The 21163-nt window shown below is 42.8% G+C and overlaps 1 protein-coding gene across 1 annotated transcript in view; it reads left to right on the top strand.

Moving 5' to 3' along the window:
* Positions 1-21163, top strand: part of SEC23B (SEC23 homolog B, COPII component) — an 89717-nt gene that overhangs the window by 37511 nt on the left and 31043 nt on the right. Inside the window, exons 9-13 of the mRNA XM_086926912.1 lie at positions 51-166; positions 7768-7891; positions 15835-15915; positions 17733-17822; positions 19673-19779. Coding sequence (XP_086783038.1) covers positions 51-166; positions 7768-7891; positions 15835-15915; positions 17733-17822; positions 19673-19779 — 518 coding nt within the window. The remainder of the gene's footprint in view (positions 1-50; positions 167-7767; positions 7892-15834; positions 15916-17732; positions 17823-19672; positions 19780-21163) is intronic.

The raw sequence follows: 21163 nt of genomic DNA, 5'->3' as shown, positions 1-21163 counted from the left end.
CAATTTTGAGAGAAAGTGCACTAGGAATTATTTTCTTTTTTCTGTTTCAGCATTATGAGTCCTTAGCAAACCGTACTGCTGCCAATGGTCACTGCATTGATATTTATGCCTGCGCTCTGGATCAGACTGGGCTTTTAGAAATGAAATGTTGTTCAAACCTGACTGGGTAGGTAATTGTTGCTTGCTTGATAAGTTGCAGTGGTGTACTGCCTTCTCCTTTGCATGCATCTGTGAGATGGTATTAATGAAGCTGGTAAAAGATTCTTCAGTACTGTTGCTGTAACTTTGAATTAAGATTAAGATTCCCAGTTCTCCATTTTGATAGATAAATGCAGACAGAAAGCAAATGTGTTTCCTTCATTTATTTTTAAAAGCCGAAAAATATGAATATTGTGCTCCCTTTGGGTCACTCTCCATGCTGTTTTCATGATTTACAGGACAACAGATGAGCAGATAGATAGCATATGAAGTTAAAAATCATGTTGAGATTCCCCTAAACACAGGCATAAATTAACCTATATTTGCATTATAATGCTGAAATGTACCTGTGGGTGTAGTGTTTCGCTACATTTGGCTGCTTAATTTGCTAAAAAAACGACAGGCAGACAAGTAGGAGTGCATTTTTATCAGTTAAATGAATGTGGAAATATACCATTTTACGACTCCATTTATTCGAAAAATGCATATGGATAAATATCAATAAGATATATACGGATAAAGACAGAAAGGTTAAAAAAATGAATGCCATAAAACCGGAATCCCTAATTATGATAGAGGTACATGCATAAAGTAATCACAGTGTCCAAATGTATTTGACTCTATAGGAACTTTTTGTATTACAACCATGCATGATCCTTTACGTTGTCCCTCATTTGTGCATTACCATTTGTAAAACAGCACCATGAAGTGCCGCAAAAAAAAACTTGAAATGAAAAAAAGGGCAGCATTTACCAAAAGCTTTCATTTCCTCTAGAACATAAGAAACAGGTACTAGAGAAGTATAAAAAGTTTGTGAGTTTTACACAGCTTTAGTGGCCCATGATTGCATTAGCACTTTGGACAGTTATGAAAAGTCTTGGATCCTTTATCTATATGTATTGATTACTAAGTGCTATCTCTAGTTTAGCAGGATCCAACTGTCGCATCCATGGTGCTTCATATACACAGCTTATCGCACACAAAGGAAGAATGCATGCCATTTGAAGTGCGATTTAATAGAACAAAAGGCCTCATTTAGAGGTAAGCAGTAATAGGACAGGCCTGCAAAAAATTGGTGGCTGTTTAATCATCCTACCTTGCCCTTCCCTGTCTTGTTTAGAGTTGAAGAGGATGGTTTTCTTGATTCTCCAACATTGGATTTTTTGTACATTCCCATGCTTGTATCATTCCCTATCATCAGGCTGGGAATTCAAGGTACATTTAAATAGCCGTAAATAGTGTTAAAATGGCCATAGGCCCGAACAACAGTATTTGTTTAGTAGAACATCCATCTCATTTGAAGCAACCCAAATGTCAACCAGTGGGGTGGAAGTACTATTTCTCCTACTCCCTCCTAGAGTCCACCGGTACTCAAATTTCAGAGCATAAAGTGTGAGAAGTGTCTATAATAAATAAGCCTTTTGCTTGAATCGGACTAAGAGCAGTGTAGCTTATAAAACATAGCACGCAGGTTCACCTTTAGCGAAACCAGAATGGACTGCCTGTCCCACTGCTGCGTGGCCGCAGTTCATGCCATGCTCCTAGTGGAATGCACCTTCACTCTTCCCTTAAGTAAGCACTTAGCCTCTGTAAGAATGTGTCCCTTTTTTGACATGGTCACCCCCACTTTTTGCATGGTTATTGATGTGATTTCGACTAGAAGTGCTCTGGGTTCCTGCTAGGTCCCCAATGCCAGATCTTTCCCCAGAACTGTACAGTTGTCCCCAATTAGCAATACCTTTAGCATGTATCCCCTGCAAGTCCCTAGTAAATGGTACCTAGAGCCCGAGGTACTACGAGGGTCTCCAAGGGCTTCAGCACAAATTGTGCCCCCCCCACCCCCCGGAACCCCTAACCAAACTCTGCTGCATGTTTTGTTGCAGTCAAAAGTGAAGCCACAACATGATACACATCCCTGTGTGCCGTGTACCCTAACACTGCATGTATTTAATTGTAAGCCACTCCTACAACAGGTCTTGCAGCCCAAAGGCAGAGTGCTGTATATTACATGTGTGGTCATATTTGCATGAGCAGATATTTCCCTATGTTGGTCAGTTCCATTACTGCCAGTACAAGTGAACAGGGAAGCCATTTTATGTTTGTACGAAAAAGCAGCAGCGGACCTTGAAGTGCCGCACCTAACTCCAGTTCTAATGAATCAATGTTTCAAGTATATTTTTTCTTTGTGCTGCCAACCCCGACACCAGCTGCTGTTTGGCGTCGCTGTGCTCTCCAGATCAATTAAACAATTTTTTACTGTTCATGGGGGCGCACCAAATAGAAGTCCAAGAAGAGATAAGTAGAAAAATGTTCTTTATTTGTCTTTATACATTAAAATACACGTCATCAGTAAAATGTGTCACGAGTTCAGCCAACGCGTTTCACTCCCTACCGAGGAGTTTCTTCAGGGCTGAAAGAACAATAAAAACAAATATTCCCATCAATTTCCTGCATCTTCAGGTATATACACATTTACCCATTTGATATTCCCTCGTATGGGGGTTCTTTGTAAAGCACTTATTTCCCAAAAGAGAGGGAAAAAAGGAACACAAAAACCTGACATAGGGAAAGACTCATCAGCGAATATTGTTATTATCTTAAAAAGCACCTTTCTAAGCGGTTGACACCACGGAAGGGGGAGAGGTTTACATGGCAGGCCTAGAAGAAGAGTGCAGACGTCATGGTTGAATTGCATATTACAGTCCCACTATAGTTTTAACACCTCACCGCAAGATGGTCCGCGGAGAGAAGTGGGTGTCCCACAGTTGGTAAAGAATATAATACATGTCTCATTTTACAATAACATAAGCATATATATGTATAGTTCCAATATTCCACATTTGTGACTAAGAGTAGAATCACAACCAATATCTGTAAACTAATATATCTCCTTTCTGTAAGTGCTGGGATCACAAATTTGTGCCTTGTTAAACCATGCAGTTATAAAGGACAAAAGGCAAAGGGAACATGATATTTAAATAAATCACAAGTTATGACACAATACATCATTTCTTGTCTAGTCTCTGAGGTTCATACCGTAACTATAGACTAGTATATCACTTTTCTATAAGTGCTTGGATCACAATTTTGTGCCATATTATACCATGCAGTTAGAAAAGGACAAAAGGCAAAAGAAACATAGAATTAAATAAATCACATGTTTAGACACACTGCACCATTTCTTGTCTAATCTCTGAGGTTCATACCGTAACATTGCCATCCTACTGACCTTTCTATAAGTATGACCCACATCCAAGGTAATACGTCTTTCTTCCAACTATTTCTATGTAGTTTGAACTTAGGGTCGAGCGGGGATGGGTCAGAGGTGATGGCGATGGTTTGAACAGGATTCTCCTATCAGTTGATTGAACGGAAGGGTATAATAACGGGACTATAGTTCTTACCGCTGCAAATCTTTTTGGTGTGTTGTGTTCACGGGTTCCTTCTATAATCACACTCGTTTTTTAGTGCCATTCATTTATTCGATCCGGCATAGTTCTATTCAGTAAAGGAAAAATTATTTTAAGCCATTTGTATATATCTTTTTAAAACTTTTCTGAAATAACATTCATTTTTGTTCCCTTCTGCGCATACCTTAAGATTCTGCAGTATCTGTCTTCCCTTCTCTTATCACGTTTTCATGGACTCTATGTATCTTGCCCACAAATCGGTTCCGGTAATCCACTGTTTTACCCGTCCCTGGCCGTATTCGTTCAAGGTAGTTGCGGTACTAGATGGTAAGAGAAGTGAAAGGGAGACACTAAGTCCATCACGTGATCAAATTTTAACATTTTGCCAAGTGTTTAAGCTTAGTGTCGTAAGAGCTTCCCTGCCTGCAGTTATAGATTTATAATAGCCCGGTTTAAAGTGGCAGGCTATTAGTTGGGTAGAGATAAAAAAGACTTCTGCCATATATCCCATCAAGATATTTCACATTGTCAGGGCAGGGGGACAGCCTCCCCTATGCCATAACTCCGCGAGATATTATCACGCCCCCCCCCCAGCGCAAGGAATGGGGATCAGCCGTACACTAACTGTTCCCCGCATTATTCTATCCAAAAGGTAAATAAAATAAAAAACGATTTAGGGGGGGCATTATTCCGAATGGGTTCCATTAGTTTCCTAATCCTTCAACCCTCAAATGTCCCAAAGAACGGACAAGACCCATGGAGATACCGTTAAAGTTATCAAGTGGGACTTAGTTGTGTAGAAAGCGCCCGCCTGCCCTGTTATCCTCCGCAAAAAACCCATTAGCTTATAGAGCCCAGTTATAGTTACTCGCTACGTTTCCATCCCGATCTCTCACCTGTATTAGAAGATGTTCGGTTTCAGCGTCTCGGCATGGCTGGTTCCAGGCTGAGTTCGCCATTATGGAAACCGCCTTTTATTCAAATAAAAAGGTCATCCATTGGTCAACCTTTTAGCCGGCCCCGTTGTCGGTTTCAATAGCTAATCTTTTTAGCCTCGGGCGCCATCTTAGAGTAGGCAGTGATCGCGGTACTTGGGTTATAACTGGTTACATATATGTACCGGATAAGTATTGAATAAAGTACCGAATTGGATTTTTTTCAAAAAGCATTTTATAACTCTACCAGGAAATTCGCTAGGTTATATATGTAGGGAAGCCATTTTAAAACATGTGCTGGACACTGGTGAAAACGAGTTCCCCAGCTACAAGAGGGCTTCACATAAAATAGGGATGTTTGGTATCAAACATCTCGTATTCACCCGCCCCCTTTTTCCCCCCCCCTTCTGATTCCAGTTGTGGATTTGTAAATACATGCACACCACACGGAGGGCAATTTAGAAGTGCCACCTGAACATCTGCCAGCCTCTGGTTCGTTGTCTGACTGGTCTCTGCCAGCCTGCCACCAGAGACAAGTTTCTGACATCTCAGGGTTTTGGGCCTTTGCTCTCTGGAGGACAGAAACTAAGCCCACTCTGTAAGAGGGCGTTCACACCGTCTCCCACAGGATGACTTGCTGATTAGCATTCTTTGGCAGTGGAGCTTCAAAGACGCCACTGCCTTTGAAATGCAATATGAATCTAGCTCTAAACTGAAGTGGACACGACTTTTCAGGGTTAGCCATCTTTGTGATGGCAAACTTACGATATCTTGAACAGGGTATGCCACTCCCCACAGTGGTCATATTATAGGTGTAGTGACCCCAAGGGTCAGTTACCCAGTGGCTACTACCCCACACTCACCTAACGCTCCTAAATTCAGTGTGTAGGAGAGCCTGTGGCACCAGAAAATCAGATCCTGCTGACCTGAAAGAAGAAGACAGACGTGAAGAGTCGCAAGAACAGAAGATTCAGCAACTGACATGAGGCCAACCCTGCCGGGCGGCCTGCTACCTTCAGCTTGCTCCAAAAGACGACTTGTCCTGCAGCTCCCGAGTATCCAAAGGTGGGAGACCTGCCAGCACTGCACCTGTTGCTCCAAACCCGAGTTGAAATGGGCTAACGGTGCCAGTGTGGTCCCTCAGCTCTCCAGAGACCGATTCCACTGTGATTTTGCCTCTCGTGGACTCCCAGATGTTGCCTGCAGCCTCTGCACACCGGCACCCTCCATTGTGTCTCCACAGTAAGGAAAACTCGACGCCTAAAGATACCTCTTCACCCGACACCCCTGGGTCCTGGAGAATAGGACCAAAGGTGTCCCTATGTCCCGAACATTGTGACGCCTGAGCCCCCCTGTTGGTTTAGCCCGACTGGCTTATCTGTCAAATCCTGCAGCCTCTTGACATAGAATAATATTTGCAATTGCCGCCCTAAGTGCGCTGGGGATGCCCAGACGTGGGTCCCAGGCACTCCACACCACTTGGAGTCAAGCTAGCCGGGCTGATGAGAGGTGTTACCTCGAAACCGGTCCGGTCCTCGGATGCTTGATTCCGTTCTGGGAAGGACATGGCTTTTGTAGTTCGGACTGGACTGTTCCCATGGGGCAACAGGGTCAGAGCTGATTTGCATATCGCCATTGTCTAACCCAGGGTGGTGTGGAGTGCAAAAAACGATGGATTTGGGCCCAGATCTTTTGACTGGGGTAGTGTGTGACATTGATCCACATTCAGTCCATCACTTGTTGTTTTTGCAATTGCCGCCCTAAGTGCGCTGGGGATGCCCAGACGTGGGTCCCAGGCACTCCACACCACTTGGAGTCAAGCTAGCCGGGCTGATGAGAGGTGTTACCTCGAAACCGGTCCGGTCCTCGGATGCTTGATTCCGTTCTGGGAAGGACATGGCTTTTGTAGTTCGGACTGGACTGTTCCCATGGGGCAACAGGGTCAGAGCTGATTTGCATATCGCCATTGTCTAACCCAGGGTGGTGTGGAGTGCAAAAAAACGATGGATTTGGGCCCAGATCTTTTGACTGGGGGAGTGTGTGACATTGATCCACATTCAGTCCATCACTTGTTGTTTTTGCAATAGAATAATATTGGGCACCCAATGCTGTTTTGCACCCCTGCACCCAGCCATCCTGCTACCACTGGTGGTGTTTTGCTGGTGCTGTCTTGGACCTTGCCCACCACTCACCTTAACTCATGGAGATTGGTCCCATATGTCGCTGTACTGTACCTGAATGTCGTACTTGTGCTTCTCCTATAGGATAACATTGCAGCTTCTGAAAATCTGTTGATGTTTTAAATGCAAAAGTATTTCTATTGAAAAACGTACTTACCTGACCGAACTGACTCTGGTGCCTAAATATATATATATATAAAGATAAGTATTCTTTTTATAATTTGGTGTGGATCTCCTTATTGAGTTGTGAGCATCATTTATTGAAAACTCCCACATCACAGACTTTGGTTGCGTTCAGCCATGTCATCCTGCTATGAAAGATCGAATATATAATATTTATTTTTTGTAAAGTGGCTTGCGCCATGAAGGTGGGTGTTGCTCAGGTAGGGGGAAACACCAGAAAAAAAGGCCAGTTTCAAATTTGATCGGAAAATGTAAACCATCCCCTCCTGACATTTAAGTCAGCCCAAAATTGATGGGATATCTTAAAATCGTGCTTAAAAAAAACTGCATAGACAAGAACAGGTTAATAGGGTAAAGAAGAGCAACTATGGAAGAAGAGCCAGCTTACCACCAGTTTGGGACATATTCATTGTCTAGCAAACTAAAATTGAACCGAATGTCCGAGGATATCAAGTATTCATCAGCAGAGGCTCAAAGTTGAGAACATGTATGTTTAATGCATGCATGTAAGGGGTGTTTGGTGGGCAGTGGGGGTCTTATAGCTAGGGAGTGCCAAAGATGAGGAGTGTAAGAAGAGACGGGTGCTCAGCAATTGATTAAGACGTTTTGTAAGTTTGGTGTTTTTCTTCTCCCAGGTTGGAAAGCAGAGCAAGGAAATGTGCTGTAAATACATTTCAATAATAGTCTGGTAGACTGAGAGCTATACTTGGCAGAGACAGTAGGAGGAAGTGCTTTCTTGAAAAGTACACATGTACATAATGCTTTGTGCTGTCATTTTGATGTTGTCCTTTGGAATGAAAGTATTACAGCAATGTCTTCTAAAACCTTAACATAACCTCCTCCTTCTGTAATGTGTTTTAGAGGGCACATGGTAATGGGAGACTCTTTCAATACATCTCTATTCAAGCAAACATTTCAAAGAGTTTTCAGCAAAGATTTCAATGGAGAATTTCGAATGGCATTTGGAGCAACGTTGGAGGTGAAGGTGAGAACCTGTAATGAAAGTAGATTGGAAGCATTTTTTCTGGGGATGAAAATAAATGCAATAACAATCTCTTAAACTAGTTTATCAAACTTTCATGAATACAGTCTTGAAAACATTTTAACAACCATTTTCAATGCAATAGGTCTCGCATTAGGAAAGTTTGAGCTATTGGTATTGTAAATGACAATTTTTTAGGTCTCGCGACCTATCGATAAGCGCATCGAGCGTAGCGAGAATTCATGTGGCGAAAACATCTTCAAACCAAAGGGCTTTCAGCCCCGCGGTTTTCATGCAGTGCCCGTGTACATGCACGCGCATCGCATGCAAGCCCAGCCCAGTCCTCCCCTCATTCACGCCCACCCACCAGGCTCTCCCGCCCCCATCAGGCTTCTCTCCCAATCCGCCTGCCTCCCGCCTGCCTCCCCTCGCGCATTCACGCCTCCCACCAGGCTTTCCCGCCCCCATCCGGCGTTCACGCCTCCCACCAGGCTTTCCCGCCCCCATCCGGCTTCCCTCGTAATCTGCCTGCCTCCCCTCGCTTGCATTCCCGCACCAGGCTCTCCCGAAACATTATTCATTTACTGCTCTCTCCATACTTGCATGTGCACAGACTTTGGTATGTTTAATCATCGACATGGACCTTCACATATGCGTTCAGGGCCGTGACTCACATTTCGCCTTCCTTCGTGCCCAGCCCCCCTCCCAGCGCTGCCTTGTTGGTTGATTGATCTCTATCGACCTCGCAGTTTGGTGCCTAATGAATCTGCAGTCCTGTGCTGCCTACCTTCATAAACATTGAGAAACATTTCCCTGCAAATTACTTCATTTACCGCTCTCTCCATACTTGTATCTTACTCCATCCTCTTTGATTTATATTAAACTTTCTCTATTCCTTCACAACCACCCCTCCCCCCTCCCCCACCCCAGATCGCGTCTCACGGCCGCCCGGCCGTGTCATCGCTTTCACTTCGCTTTCACTTTTACTCCCGCGTCTCTTTAAACACAGCTTGCACTTTGCTTTCTAGTTTAAAAGCTTGACAGTGTGTGTGCCTTTTTCTTCAACTAATAAAACTATTTGTGCTAACTGTACTTCTAGCCTTTCTCCAAAATGTCTCTTTTTCTCTCTGCCATCAAAACAGCAGCGTGCAAGTTTCCCGGCACCAGCACCGAAAGGGTGCAGTGCATTCTCTTGCTAGAAAATGGGGGCAGATCCTTCTTATCCGTGCTTCTCTCTTTGTCAGCCTCCATTCGCTGGTGATGACGCCTTACAAGTTACAAAATGTCTTCTTTGTGACTCAGCTTTCCAGAATCCCCTCCAACTTTGAGCTCGCTATGCACATTCTGGGCTTCAATTAGATGTTTTACATTGTTGCAGAATTTATTTTTTTAAATCGAAACATCAATTATCTTTCACTACCCGAAAAGATAACGCTCTTTTGCTACCTCTGTGTGCTATTGCTTGTAACATACGTGTGGGATTATTTCACACTTTAGTTCCTCTTCACCTTTAATTGTTTTAAGTATGGTGCCGCTTTTACTTTAATTTCTTTCCCGAAAGCACACAGATTTCCCCTGCATCTTTAAAGACGTGAGTGATGCAGTTTAACATATAGCATGTTCTAGCACCTTTATTTGTATATGAATGGCACCACATTCACTTTAAGCGCGCCTTTAATTGTTTTTGTATTGCCCCGCTTTTATTTTCATTTCTTTCCCGAACGCACTCAGAAGCCTGTTCTTCCCCCATCCCTCAATCACCCCGTCCCGCTGTTCACGGTTGAGAGATCTCTGTCCTGTCTGACCCTCATTTACCCCACCCCATCTCCACTCTTAACCATTTTCCTTGCTACTGTCTCCTGAGCGCCCCTCGCTTGTTTTTTTATTGGAGCTGTTGTAATTGTGAGGTTTATGGCGGGGTATTCTGGACGCCTGAAAGTGTGCAGAACAAAGGAAGGAATTCCATGGCTTGCAAGAGTGTGAAACATCACATGTTTTCACCAGTTGGAAACGAAACAAGAACAGGATACTTTAGTGCTTTAAGCTGCGTCATAAAGATTGTAATCTGTTGCCTGGCAGCATCTGTGAGATGCAAATCAACTAACAGCAGGAAGCTAAGCTCCGGAAAAAAAATAGAAGTCACTGCTGAAGTAAGGGGTAAAAACACAACTCCCTCTTCGCATACGTTTAAATGCACGGAAAATGCTATTACTTTGTAGTCGTCAAGATAAATAAAAATGTCATCTTTGCCTATATTTTACAAAGAGAACGGACCCAGGAAACTCTGTCAAAAGCCGTAAAATACATCACCAAGAAAAGATGTAAATTAAAACATTAGCTTTACATGAAATACTGTTGGCCAGGCCCCTTGCCCCTATGCGTCTTAGTGTCACTGCGCCTGCTGCACCACTAATGCATACATGTAAATCGTCAGTGTGAACTATGCCCATGCTGTTAATAGGATCTCTGCTAATATTACAAGGAACAATGTAATAACAGTCCCAGCAACACTAACAATACATATTAAGTCCAGTAAGCTCAGCTGTCAAACAGCAAGTATTAAATCGTAATTAAAGCACTAGTCCGGGCCATTACTGCAGTTTCTGTGTTAAATATTAAGGGACACCACCACATCACTCAGGGACACCATCACACCACTCAGCAACACCACCACACCACTCAGGGACACCACCACAGCCCTCAGGGACACCACCACAGCCCTCAGGGACACCACCACAGTCCTCAGGGACACCAACACGGCACTCAGGGACACCACCACAGCCCTTGGGGACACCAACACAGCACTCAGGGACACCACCACATCACTGATGTACACCACAAAATCAATCAGGGACACCACCACATCACTCAGGGACACCACCACACCACTCAGGGACACCACCACACCACTCAGGGACACCACCACACCACTCAGGGACACCACCACACCACTCAGGGACACCACCACACCACTCAGGGACACCACCACATCACTCACGGACACCACCACATCACTCACGGACACCACCACATCACTCACGGACACCACCACATCACTCACGGACACCACCACATCACTCTGGGACACCACCACATCACTCTGGGACTCCACCACATCACTCTAATACACCACCACATCACTCTAATACACCACCACATCACTCAGCACCATAACAGCATCACTCAGCACCACAACAGCACTGTCCTTGCTGGCTAACAACAAGCATTCCCATAGCCAATAGGACTCGCATTAGGAAAGTGTAAGCTGTTGGCTTTGTAAATAACAATGCTATTAATTTATATATTTTCAATGCCAACACATATTAAAAAAATTATTGTCATTTACAATACCAATAGCTCACACTTTCCTAATGCGAGACCTATTGGCAACGCCAGTGCTTGTTTATTTATGTGTTGGTTTTGAAAATAGCGAAATTAATAGCTTTGTCATTTACAATGCCAATAGTTGTAACTTTCGCAAATTTGACACATATAACATTTGTAATGCAATATGTGTTGTATTTAGGTGACTTAGATGTATTAATATTACAAATAACAATGGCTTTTAATTTTTTAAAATAATTAATACTTATATAAAAGTTATTGTAATGTATAATGGCAATAGCTTAAACATTTGTAAATAACTTTTGTTAAGATTATGTTCAGTGTATTTTATTGTGACGAAAATCCAAGAACAGAAGTGAAATATTAACATCTTTTTGTGACATTTGTAATAAAGCTTGAAACATTGAGAGAACATATTTGAACCAGTTGTTGTTGAATGGCTGCACGGATTGATTCTGTGGTGGCGCTGAGTGATGTTGTGGTTGCGATGAGTGATGTTGTGGTTGCGATGAGTGATGTTGTGGTTGCGATGAGTGATGTTGTGGTTGCGATGAGTGATGTTGTGGTTGCGATGAGTGATGTTGTGGTTGCGATGAGTGATGTTGTGGTTGCGATGAGTGATGTTGTGGTTGCGATGAGTGATGCTGTGGTTGGGATGAGTGATGCTGTGGCGTTCAGTGGTGCTGTGGTAGCGCATAGTGATGTTGTGGTGCCCCGGAGTGATGCTGTGGTGGTGCTGAGTGATGCTGTGGTGATGCGATAGATAGAGTGAGGGCGATAGATAGATAGAGGGAGGGCGATAGATAGATAGAGGGAGGGCGATAGATAGATAGAGGGAGGGCGATAGATAGATAGAGGGAGGGCGATAGATAGATAGAGGGAGGGCGATAGATAGATAGAGGGAGGGCGATAGATAGATAGAGGGAGGGCGATAGATAGATAGAGGGAGGGCGATAGATAGAAAGAGGGAGGGCGATAGATAGGAAGAGGGAGGGCGATAGATAGGAAGAGGGAGGGCGATAGATAGAAAGAGGGAGGGAGGGAGGGCGATAGATAGATAGATAGAGGGAGGGCGATAGATAGATAGATAGAGGGAGGGCGATAGATAGATAGAGGGAGGGCGATAGATAGATAGAGGGAGGGCGATAGATAGAGGGAGGGCAATAGATAGATAGAGGGCGATAGATAGAAAGAGGGAGGGCGATAGATAGAAAGAGGGAGGGAGGGTGATAGATAGAGGGAGGGCGATAGATAGATAGATAGAGGGAGGGCGATAGATAGATAGAGGGAGGGCGATAGATAGATAGAGGGAGGGCGATAGATAGATAGAGGGAGGGCGATAGATAGATAGAGGGAGGGCGATAGATAGAAAGAGGGAGGGCGATAGATAGAAAGAGGGAGGGCGATAGATAGAAAGAGGGAGGGCGATAGATAGAAAGAGGGAGGGAGGGAGGGCGATAGATAGATAGATAGATAGATAGATAGATAGATAGAGGGAGGGCGATAGATAGATAGAGGGAGGGCGATAGATAGATAGAGGGAGGGCGATAGATAGATAGAGGGAGGGCGATAGATAGATAGAGGGAGGGCGATAGATAGATAGAGGGAGGGCGATAGATAGAAAGAGGGAGGGCGATAGATAGAAAGAGGGAGGGCGATAGATAGAAAGAGGGAGGGAGGGTGATAGATAGAGGGAGGGCGATAGATAGATAGATAGAGGGAGGGCGATAGATAGATGAAGGGAGGGCGATAGATAGATAGATAGAGGGAGGGCGATTGATAGATAGAGGGAGGGAGGGCGATAGATAGAGGGAGGGCGATTGATAGATAGATAGAGGGAGGGAGGGCGATAGATAGAGGGAGGGCGATTAGAGTGAGATAGATAATCAGATAGATAGAGTAAGGGAGATAGATAGATGGAGATAGATAGATAGAGGGCGATAGAGAGATAGATAGAGGGCGATAGATAGATAGATGGAGTGAGGGCGATAGATAGACAGATAGAGTGAGGGTGATAGATAGATAGACAGAGTGAGGGCGATCGATAGATATCTAGATAGAGTGATGGCGATAGATAGAGTGAGTGCAATAGATAGACAGAGTGAGTTATAGATTTTCTGCTGTGGGCAGCGTGCTCCTCGGAAGCATTCCCCAGGTAAAGGGAGGCTTTGTGCGAGCTGCATTCCAGGCAATATACAGTGACGGGATGACGAGAGAGGCAGAGAATGTGATGAGCATTGGCCGACCGCAGGCCTCCGTTTTTACTGATGCGCATGAATCTCAGTAATTAGTCTGCACACAAAGTGATATATTTTTCCCCCCCTCAGCCGGAGCCGTTGAACCACTGGCGCTATGTGTTGCATGCATGCGTTAACGTGGCAGTCTATTTTGGCCAGCAGGTGCATTTACAACACAATTAAAAGGAACTACTATTACCCAATGTAACAGTACCCAATTAATCCACATTAGAAGCTGGCAGTGTGAGCTGGTCCTGCTAGGATGTGAATTGATTACCTTTATTACATAACTGCAGATGTCAGCAGCGAGCGTTGACAAAGGAGAAAAATCTTGGTGTGTGTGTGTGTGTGTGTGTGTGTGTGTGTGTGTGTGTGTGTGTGTGTGTGTGTGTGTGTGTGTGTGTGTGTGTGTGTGTGTGTGTGTGTGTGTGTGTGTGTGTGTGTGTGTGTGTGTGTGTGTGTGTGTGTGTGTGTGTGTGTGTGTGTGTGTGTGTGTGTGTGTGTGTGTGTGTGTTAGCGTGTGTGTGTGTGTTAGCGTGTGTGTGTGTTAGCGTGTTAGCGTGTTAGCGTGTTAGCGTGTTAGCGTGTTAGCGTGTTAGCGTGTTAGCAGTAACAAACAATACCAGATGTGGACAATGCTCGGGTGGGCGCTGACTGCTAGAGAATTATGGATGGTGATGAACACGCAAAGGACCACAAGCCTAACGTCACTGGCTCTTCCCAGCTCTAACAGCCTGAGATAGTCCCTGGCCAAACTTAGCCTGGCAGTTGACTGACCTTACCCCTCCATGCCAGCACTCAGCTCTTCAGTGTAAACCCAAAGCAACCCTAGCAGCCATTAAAACCGAACATAAATATAAACAAGCAATAGTTGCTGCGTATTTATTTTATGCAACTAACAATCACTGACAAAGCCAATAGACCTGACTTGTAGGAATTATGTGACGCACAGGCTCTTCTCCACTGAGCTAACTTCCCCAGTTCGAAACTAATGAGCTGCGGGTGTATTATTAATGTAACCATTGATTATAGATGACATTTGGTGTGTATTAGAGAATGCCACCAGTGTAGAAATACACTTGGGAGACTAGTGCTGGAATAAAATACAACCTGCCAATGGCTGCTAAGATAGCTTAGTTAATAAAGTGGTTACTACTGAAATCTCTTGGTAACGTACAGGTCACAGTTTCTAGTCCTGGCAGAGACTGATTATATGGTCCATCTTGAAATAAAACCAGTTTAGTCATATCACTTTTTAATAATGCCTTTGACAGAGGGCATTCAGAGCTACAGATGATCTTGAGGATAAGGGCTGTTGGTGACAGAAAGGAGATAAAAAAATAATTAGGCTCAAATATCATAGATAGTTAGTATTCCATTCATATTAATCTTAAACTATTGCTTGGTAATACTGAGCCACATCTTTTATCTGGATTATTTTATTTTAAATTTTATTCTGCACGTTTCTTTGCAGTTTCATTCATATTTGTAAAACGTTCCTTACCATGACAGCTACCCTAGAGGCTCTATGTACTTTAATAGCAGACTGTCTTTTTGCCACAAAAGTCACCCAGAACATTCATACACTATGAGCGCATAGCTAGCTGCAAAACGGGAGCAGTAGAGCGGGTAGGAGTGCATAGGGGCTGCCACCAACATTTACAGCTCGTCCAGCTGTAATTACTCTGAATGTCGCCATATTCCATGTGTTTGCAGATTGAGAGGTGAATCTCCAAACATAAGTAGGGAGGGATTAGGATTGGTTTAAGGTTTTGTCCATGTGGTCAGTGATTTTCCTTTCCTGTCATGACTTATGCTTTTTAAGAGTGCAGACAATCTTCATGTCGATTTTATCCATATTTGGAAAATGTTTTATTTGATAAATGTAAAAGGTATTTTTATAAAAAACAACTATCCGAGAAGTTGAGCTGCTTTAAACGTTTCTATAGGTTTTTTTTATGCTGATCTATAAGCAGTGTAAATGAGCGTGCTCTAGAATCGACAATTTACTGGCATTTGTTCATAGTGCTAGACAGTTAAGAAAACCGCGTGGGCGACCTTAAAGAGCCAGTTGTCTCACCGAGGCTGGTCTTGTTGCACTACTGCTCAAAGGAGACTCTGGAAGCTGGTACAGTCTGAAAAAATAGTTTGGTTTCAGGTCTACCAGTAAAGCATGCTTTTCAATTGTAACACGCCATTGTTTAACATTTTGTAAATTTGTCCTTCTGTTTTGAAATATAGAATGTTTGTCAAAAAGTGTCAGTAAACATAGTTTAGAAAATCATTGTCCCACACCTTTCTGAAAAAGTTGGTCATTAATGTTTTGATTTATTAAAATTATTTTTAAATGTTGTTTTGTTACAGACCTCGAGAGAGCTGAAGATTTCTGGGGCTATTGGACCATGTGTATCACTAAATATCAAAGGCCCATGTGTGTCTGAAAATGTAAGTCTTTCTACTACACCACCTTCATTGGTAGTTTGAGATTTAGAGAATTGCTAAACTTTACTAGGGATGCAGAGGTCACCAAAGCAGCCTAGTTATTGTCTAATTTGGTTAGCATGCACACAAGCCTGAGTAACTTTGCTTAGTTAGTGGCACAAAATGTGCCCAGAATTCAGCTACGACTTTGGAGCATGTGTTAGGGTTTGCATCTTGAAAGTGACGTTACTGAACGCAAATTGCTTAACCCCTTTTCAACAGCCTAGCATCGAAACATTTCTTTTTAAGACAAAGAGATCTTTATTAAATAATTAATGTGGTTCTAAAAAGTTATGCTTGTTCTGAATTAATCTTATTTATTTTCCCTTCATAAGCTTATTTATTGCACTGAATTGTAAATGTCAATAAAAGAAGGCAAGTTGCTTCGGTGGCAGTTCTTTACTATGACCTAAGCTCTTTCGTTTTCTGGACAGGGAACACTGCTTGAAGTAACCTGAAACTTAATTAAACTTCTCCTGAATGCTAAGGATTGGAAATTATTGGGCCTTGTAAAGAATGAGTCCCTGATTACTATTGGGGCTGGGTGACATCTCCTCTTCTCAGGCAATATTATCTTCCACTCACCACTGAGTATTTTTGATTGACAAGTCATGCACTAACAATCTGCTTTAAAATTGGTGCACTTGATTCTGCCATTATTGAATGGAGTTGCTGTTGGCAGGCAAGACATCAAAATTGCACCGTCACTCATGTAAATGGAGGGAGACGTTAACTGGCACTTGTGTACTGTTGGGAACTGAGTAGACAAACCCAACAGTCAATTCGTTCCATGCCCCCATAGGGAAAAATAAATCCTAAAAGCAACACCAGTAAACATGTTGGTTTTCCTCTGTTTGATGGTCTGCTTCTCTAGACTGCATCAGGCATGAAGGGATGATCTATATGCTCTTTGAACGCTATTTTACCTCCGGAAATATCTTGTCCTTCAGATCTGATGGGTAATGGCACTTGTGCCATTTATGGCAATGATCTTGTTTTATTAATATTCTAATGGGATTTGGTTCGGCAATTGGCTTAGTTTGTTCAGGAACCTTCAGCCAGTGGCTTGAGGCATTACCATTAACATATTGTATCATTCCATAAGAGTATTTTAGTCTTAGCTTTATTCTGTTGGGTATTTGGGTGTATCCCTCCACCTCCATTGGAAATCATATAGGGCTGTTTTACATCTGAGAAGTGCAATTTATAAACACACATTTTATGCTTTTCCAGGCATTTTGTGCATAAAGCAATCCATGTATTAACTTGTTTTACACTATAGTAGGCATTATATTACTTTTGTATATACTTGACTGAGTGTGTCAAATATGTTGGCTTTGCCAATGATTCTTTTGGAAAATACCTGGAAAGGTGATGAAGAGCAAAATACTTTGTTAGGCATTGCCATTCAGGGACCTTGGCCTGTGATAACATATACATATGCTCTTTTTTGGTTTATGGTGGGATTCTTAAGACTGTGTGCAAACCGCTAGAGACCCCTACAATTCTTCAATATACTTATATTTATTGCAAAAAATGTTATAATGGTTTAAACCTGCTAATTATGAGAATAATGACTCCCTCGCAGGTGAGTAGTCTCGCTATAAAAATTCTTGATTGATTTAATTATATTTGAGTTGATTTGTTTGACATACCGATTGCGTTGTGTTTGGCATTATCTTTTTAGGCCTAGTCTGTTAGATTATTATATGTAGATGTAATAGATAAGAATATAGAAAGTTCAACGAAAGACATTTAAAACACATTTTTTTTCCCATTAGGAACTAGGCACTGGAAGCACCTGTCAATGGAAAATATGTAGCCTAGATTCCAGCTCTACGCTTGGCCTATATTTTGAAGTAGTGAACCAGGTAAGCATAATTCCCCCCCCCCCCCCCCCCTATTTCTGAGCTGGCTGTTTCGCTTGTACTCCGGATACCCATAAAGGTTTTCTCTTCTTGTAAATTATGCTTACGTTTAACTAACTCATTGAGTCCATTTTGAAACACTAGGAGCAGACCTGGAATCAGGGTATCATTTTTTGCGGAACCAGCCTATACTGTGGGCAAACCTTGACAATCACTAGACCTATGAGCGAGATTTGGAGAACCAGGGACTGATAAAGTTCAGCATTTGAATACCTTTATAGTAGCCCTGAAGTACTGAAAGCTGTAAATGAGTGGTTATACGGACCAGAATGAAGGCAGGCTGCTCACACTCCAATAAATTTGTGGCAAGTTTCTCTAGCAGGGGTGTGTAATTTAATCTACTTGTCCAGGAACAAAATCCATGTGTCCCTTTTTTGCTGTGTAACGTGGCAACAAATTATGGCAGCAATCTCATGATATAGAAACTCTAAAATAGCCTCTCATTATGCCAGGGTTCCTTCCATAGTAGGGGTTTGAATACTAGCAATTCCCTTATGTTGCCACGTTTTCGCAGATCTACAGACTGGGGCTGAAAGGAAGTAACAGTTCTAGGTTGGAATGCCCTTTTGTGTCTGTGCAAACCCACTAGCTGGCATGTTTAACGTTTTTCATCAACTCTACTCTAATCTTTTTGAATACTGAGAAAGGTTGGAAATTTACTCTGGCAGACCTAAAACTTCTTCCAGGGTTGGGTAAAAGTGGTTGGAGGGAAAATGAACTTACAAAGACACAGATTTGCGCATGAGCAAATTTACACCTGCATATTTCCATGTGCTAAAATGCAGGTCACAAATATTTTCTAGGAGTACTATTTCTTAACCTACTTCTGTAAAGTGTTGTGAATTCTCGAAAGCTGTATATCTGCACTTAATGCAAGGACATCGGTGTCTTTCTCTTTCTCTCTCTCTCGCTCTCTTTCTCTCCCTCTCTCTTTCTATCTCTTCCCCCCCTCCACCACTCCATATAGGCACACACTTATTTTGTTCAGTGCCAGGAACAACTGTGGCAATGTGTCCTTTCTGAGACCAAAACAATATTTGCTGTTGCCAATGTTTGTTTTAATGGTGAGGGCCCGGCAACTCCCACACTAATAAGGTTTTACCAAAACCATGCCAAAACAAGTCACGCATTGACAAAACAAAAAGGCTGACCAAAAATTTCAGACCTATTGGCTTTACCAATGACTGTTAATTTTTATGTTTCCCCCAATCTTATTAAAACTGGTTGCACTGATTTTCTATTGGGAATCTTTCAGGGAAATACTATCATACATCAACACATTTTACTAAATAATGCTACAAATAAATGGTACGTAAAATTTTACAGTAGTTTAGCTAAATGTTTTCACCTTTTATTGTGAATATTTTATTTTAAAAGCAAAGAATCATCAATATTGCTTTCAAGCTTCTGCAAATATTTGCATCACAGAGCATTCTGGGAGCATTATACACAGCCTCATATTGCTAAACATTGAAAACGTGTGTATGTATTTTTATACTGGAACCACTGTCAGTAGTTTATTCTGAGCTTACAACCTTTTACTTAGAAGACTCCTCCTAATAATAACGGCTTTCCATTAATGAACCATAAATACAAGTTTGAACAACATGGACACAGATATTACCTTATCTGCAGGCAATGCCTTTCCCTGATCCATTATGTGGTACTGTAAACTGGAAGCCAAAGGGTTTGTGCTGTAGTGGGTTGGCCCTACTTGTCCCAAGGACAAAATACACATGAAAACTTGTTGCCCTTTACCCCAAACAATATGTCCATGTTTCTTTGTTTTTCAGCACAACGCACCAATCCCTCAAGGTGGAAGAGGGGCTGTTCAATTTGTCACACAGTACCAGCATTCCAGTACCCAGAGGCGCATCAGAGTCACAACCGTTGCTAGAAAGTGAGTCTTCTGCCATCATTAACACTTTGTCTCCTGGCAAAGACATGCCATTGCAAATTAATCCTGTAATATGAACTGATGTTCTATGGAGTTTAGCTATAATCTGACTGGTAGCAGATACAGTCAAAAATCTAATTTCAAAGAACAACATTTTTTGAGCTTTCAATCTCTGAAACAGAGTAATGTCTCTTTTGATGTGTTCAATGTGGAACAAACTCAAAGGTCTGCCACATACATTGTTTGAGTATCCGTGTGAATTGTGGTTACAATGTCTATTTTAACACATTTGATCATGTGATTCGTAAGAACGGCTTTTGACGGTCTATCTTCAGCCTTCTGAAATAGCTTGTACTGGTTAGTATTGCTACGCATTGTTCAAAAAATTGTATACATATGTATAATGCACTGTTGGGGGTATCTTAAAGTAGTCTATACTCTAGGGAAGCATTTAAAGAGACAACGGGCCATTCAGTGCACCTAGTCATTTGTTGCAGTTCCAATGAACAGGTCTTGAAACAGTATATAAATGAACTGCTTCCCCACACATTTCAAATCTGGCTGAGTGCAGTTGCTTTTAAAGGATGATCTATATTTAATTAAGGGTGCAGTGATATGATGGAGACTTCTAGATGCAGTTTCCCTACCCTAGAATATTCCAGAGACGTTCAACTGGATCTGAAAAATCTTGAGCAACACTGCTGCGCACTGGTAGGTGGTGTCGAACAGCTCCTGTCGACCTAGCCAGATGTGTTGTGCACGGTGCCTATGTAGGCGCTACCCCAGCATGCTGACCTCAGGTCTTTTCTTTTTGCGCCAACAGCATGGATTAAGAATAGCTACCCGGGTCAATTTGTGAACTCTTCCTCAACATTTTTGTCAGAACATTGGAGGCATTCTGCTTCCAGTCTCGTAAGGATGTCCCCCAAGAAGTCCGTGGGGTTTAAACCCTGTGGGGCATGTCATAGGCAAATATCTGTGACTGACCCCCATCTGGTTTGTTTGTGGTGCCTAAAGCTGGGCCATGACTTCAGGAACTACCACTACTGCCGCACATTGAATCTGAAGGCGATTTGGGAGTGAGAGATGAAGCTTCTTGCTGCCCGACACCAGAAGTCTCCGTATTGGTCTAGGTCCTGTGGAAGTTCCCCAGCCTGCTCTCTGTCTCATTCCCATAAGTCTTCACAGAGTTTTATCAGACTGTGATACTCATATTTGGGAATAAGGACCCCTCTGGAGCGCCTTCAGGCTTCACAGGTCTGGGAGATGCCCCGACTGGGCTGTCTTCCACAGCAGATTTGCCCTTGTTGCTAGTTGGACCCTCTGAATCGATTCCTGGACCAACCCCGGCCATGAACCACCGAACTTTGCTGGGGTATGGTCCGAA

Source organism: Lissotriton vulgaris, chromosome 6, assembly GCF_964263255.1.
Source record: "Lissotriton vulgaris chromosome 6, aLisVul1.2, whole genome shotgun sequence".
In the NCBI taxonomy this organism is placed as follows: domain Eukaryota; kingdom Metazoa; phylum Chordata; class Amphibia; order Caudata; family Salamandridae; genus Lissotriton; species Lissotriton vulgaris.
This window is presented reverse-complemented; position numbering and strand designations above follow the sequence as displayed.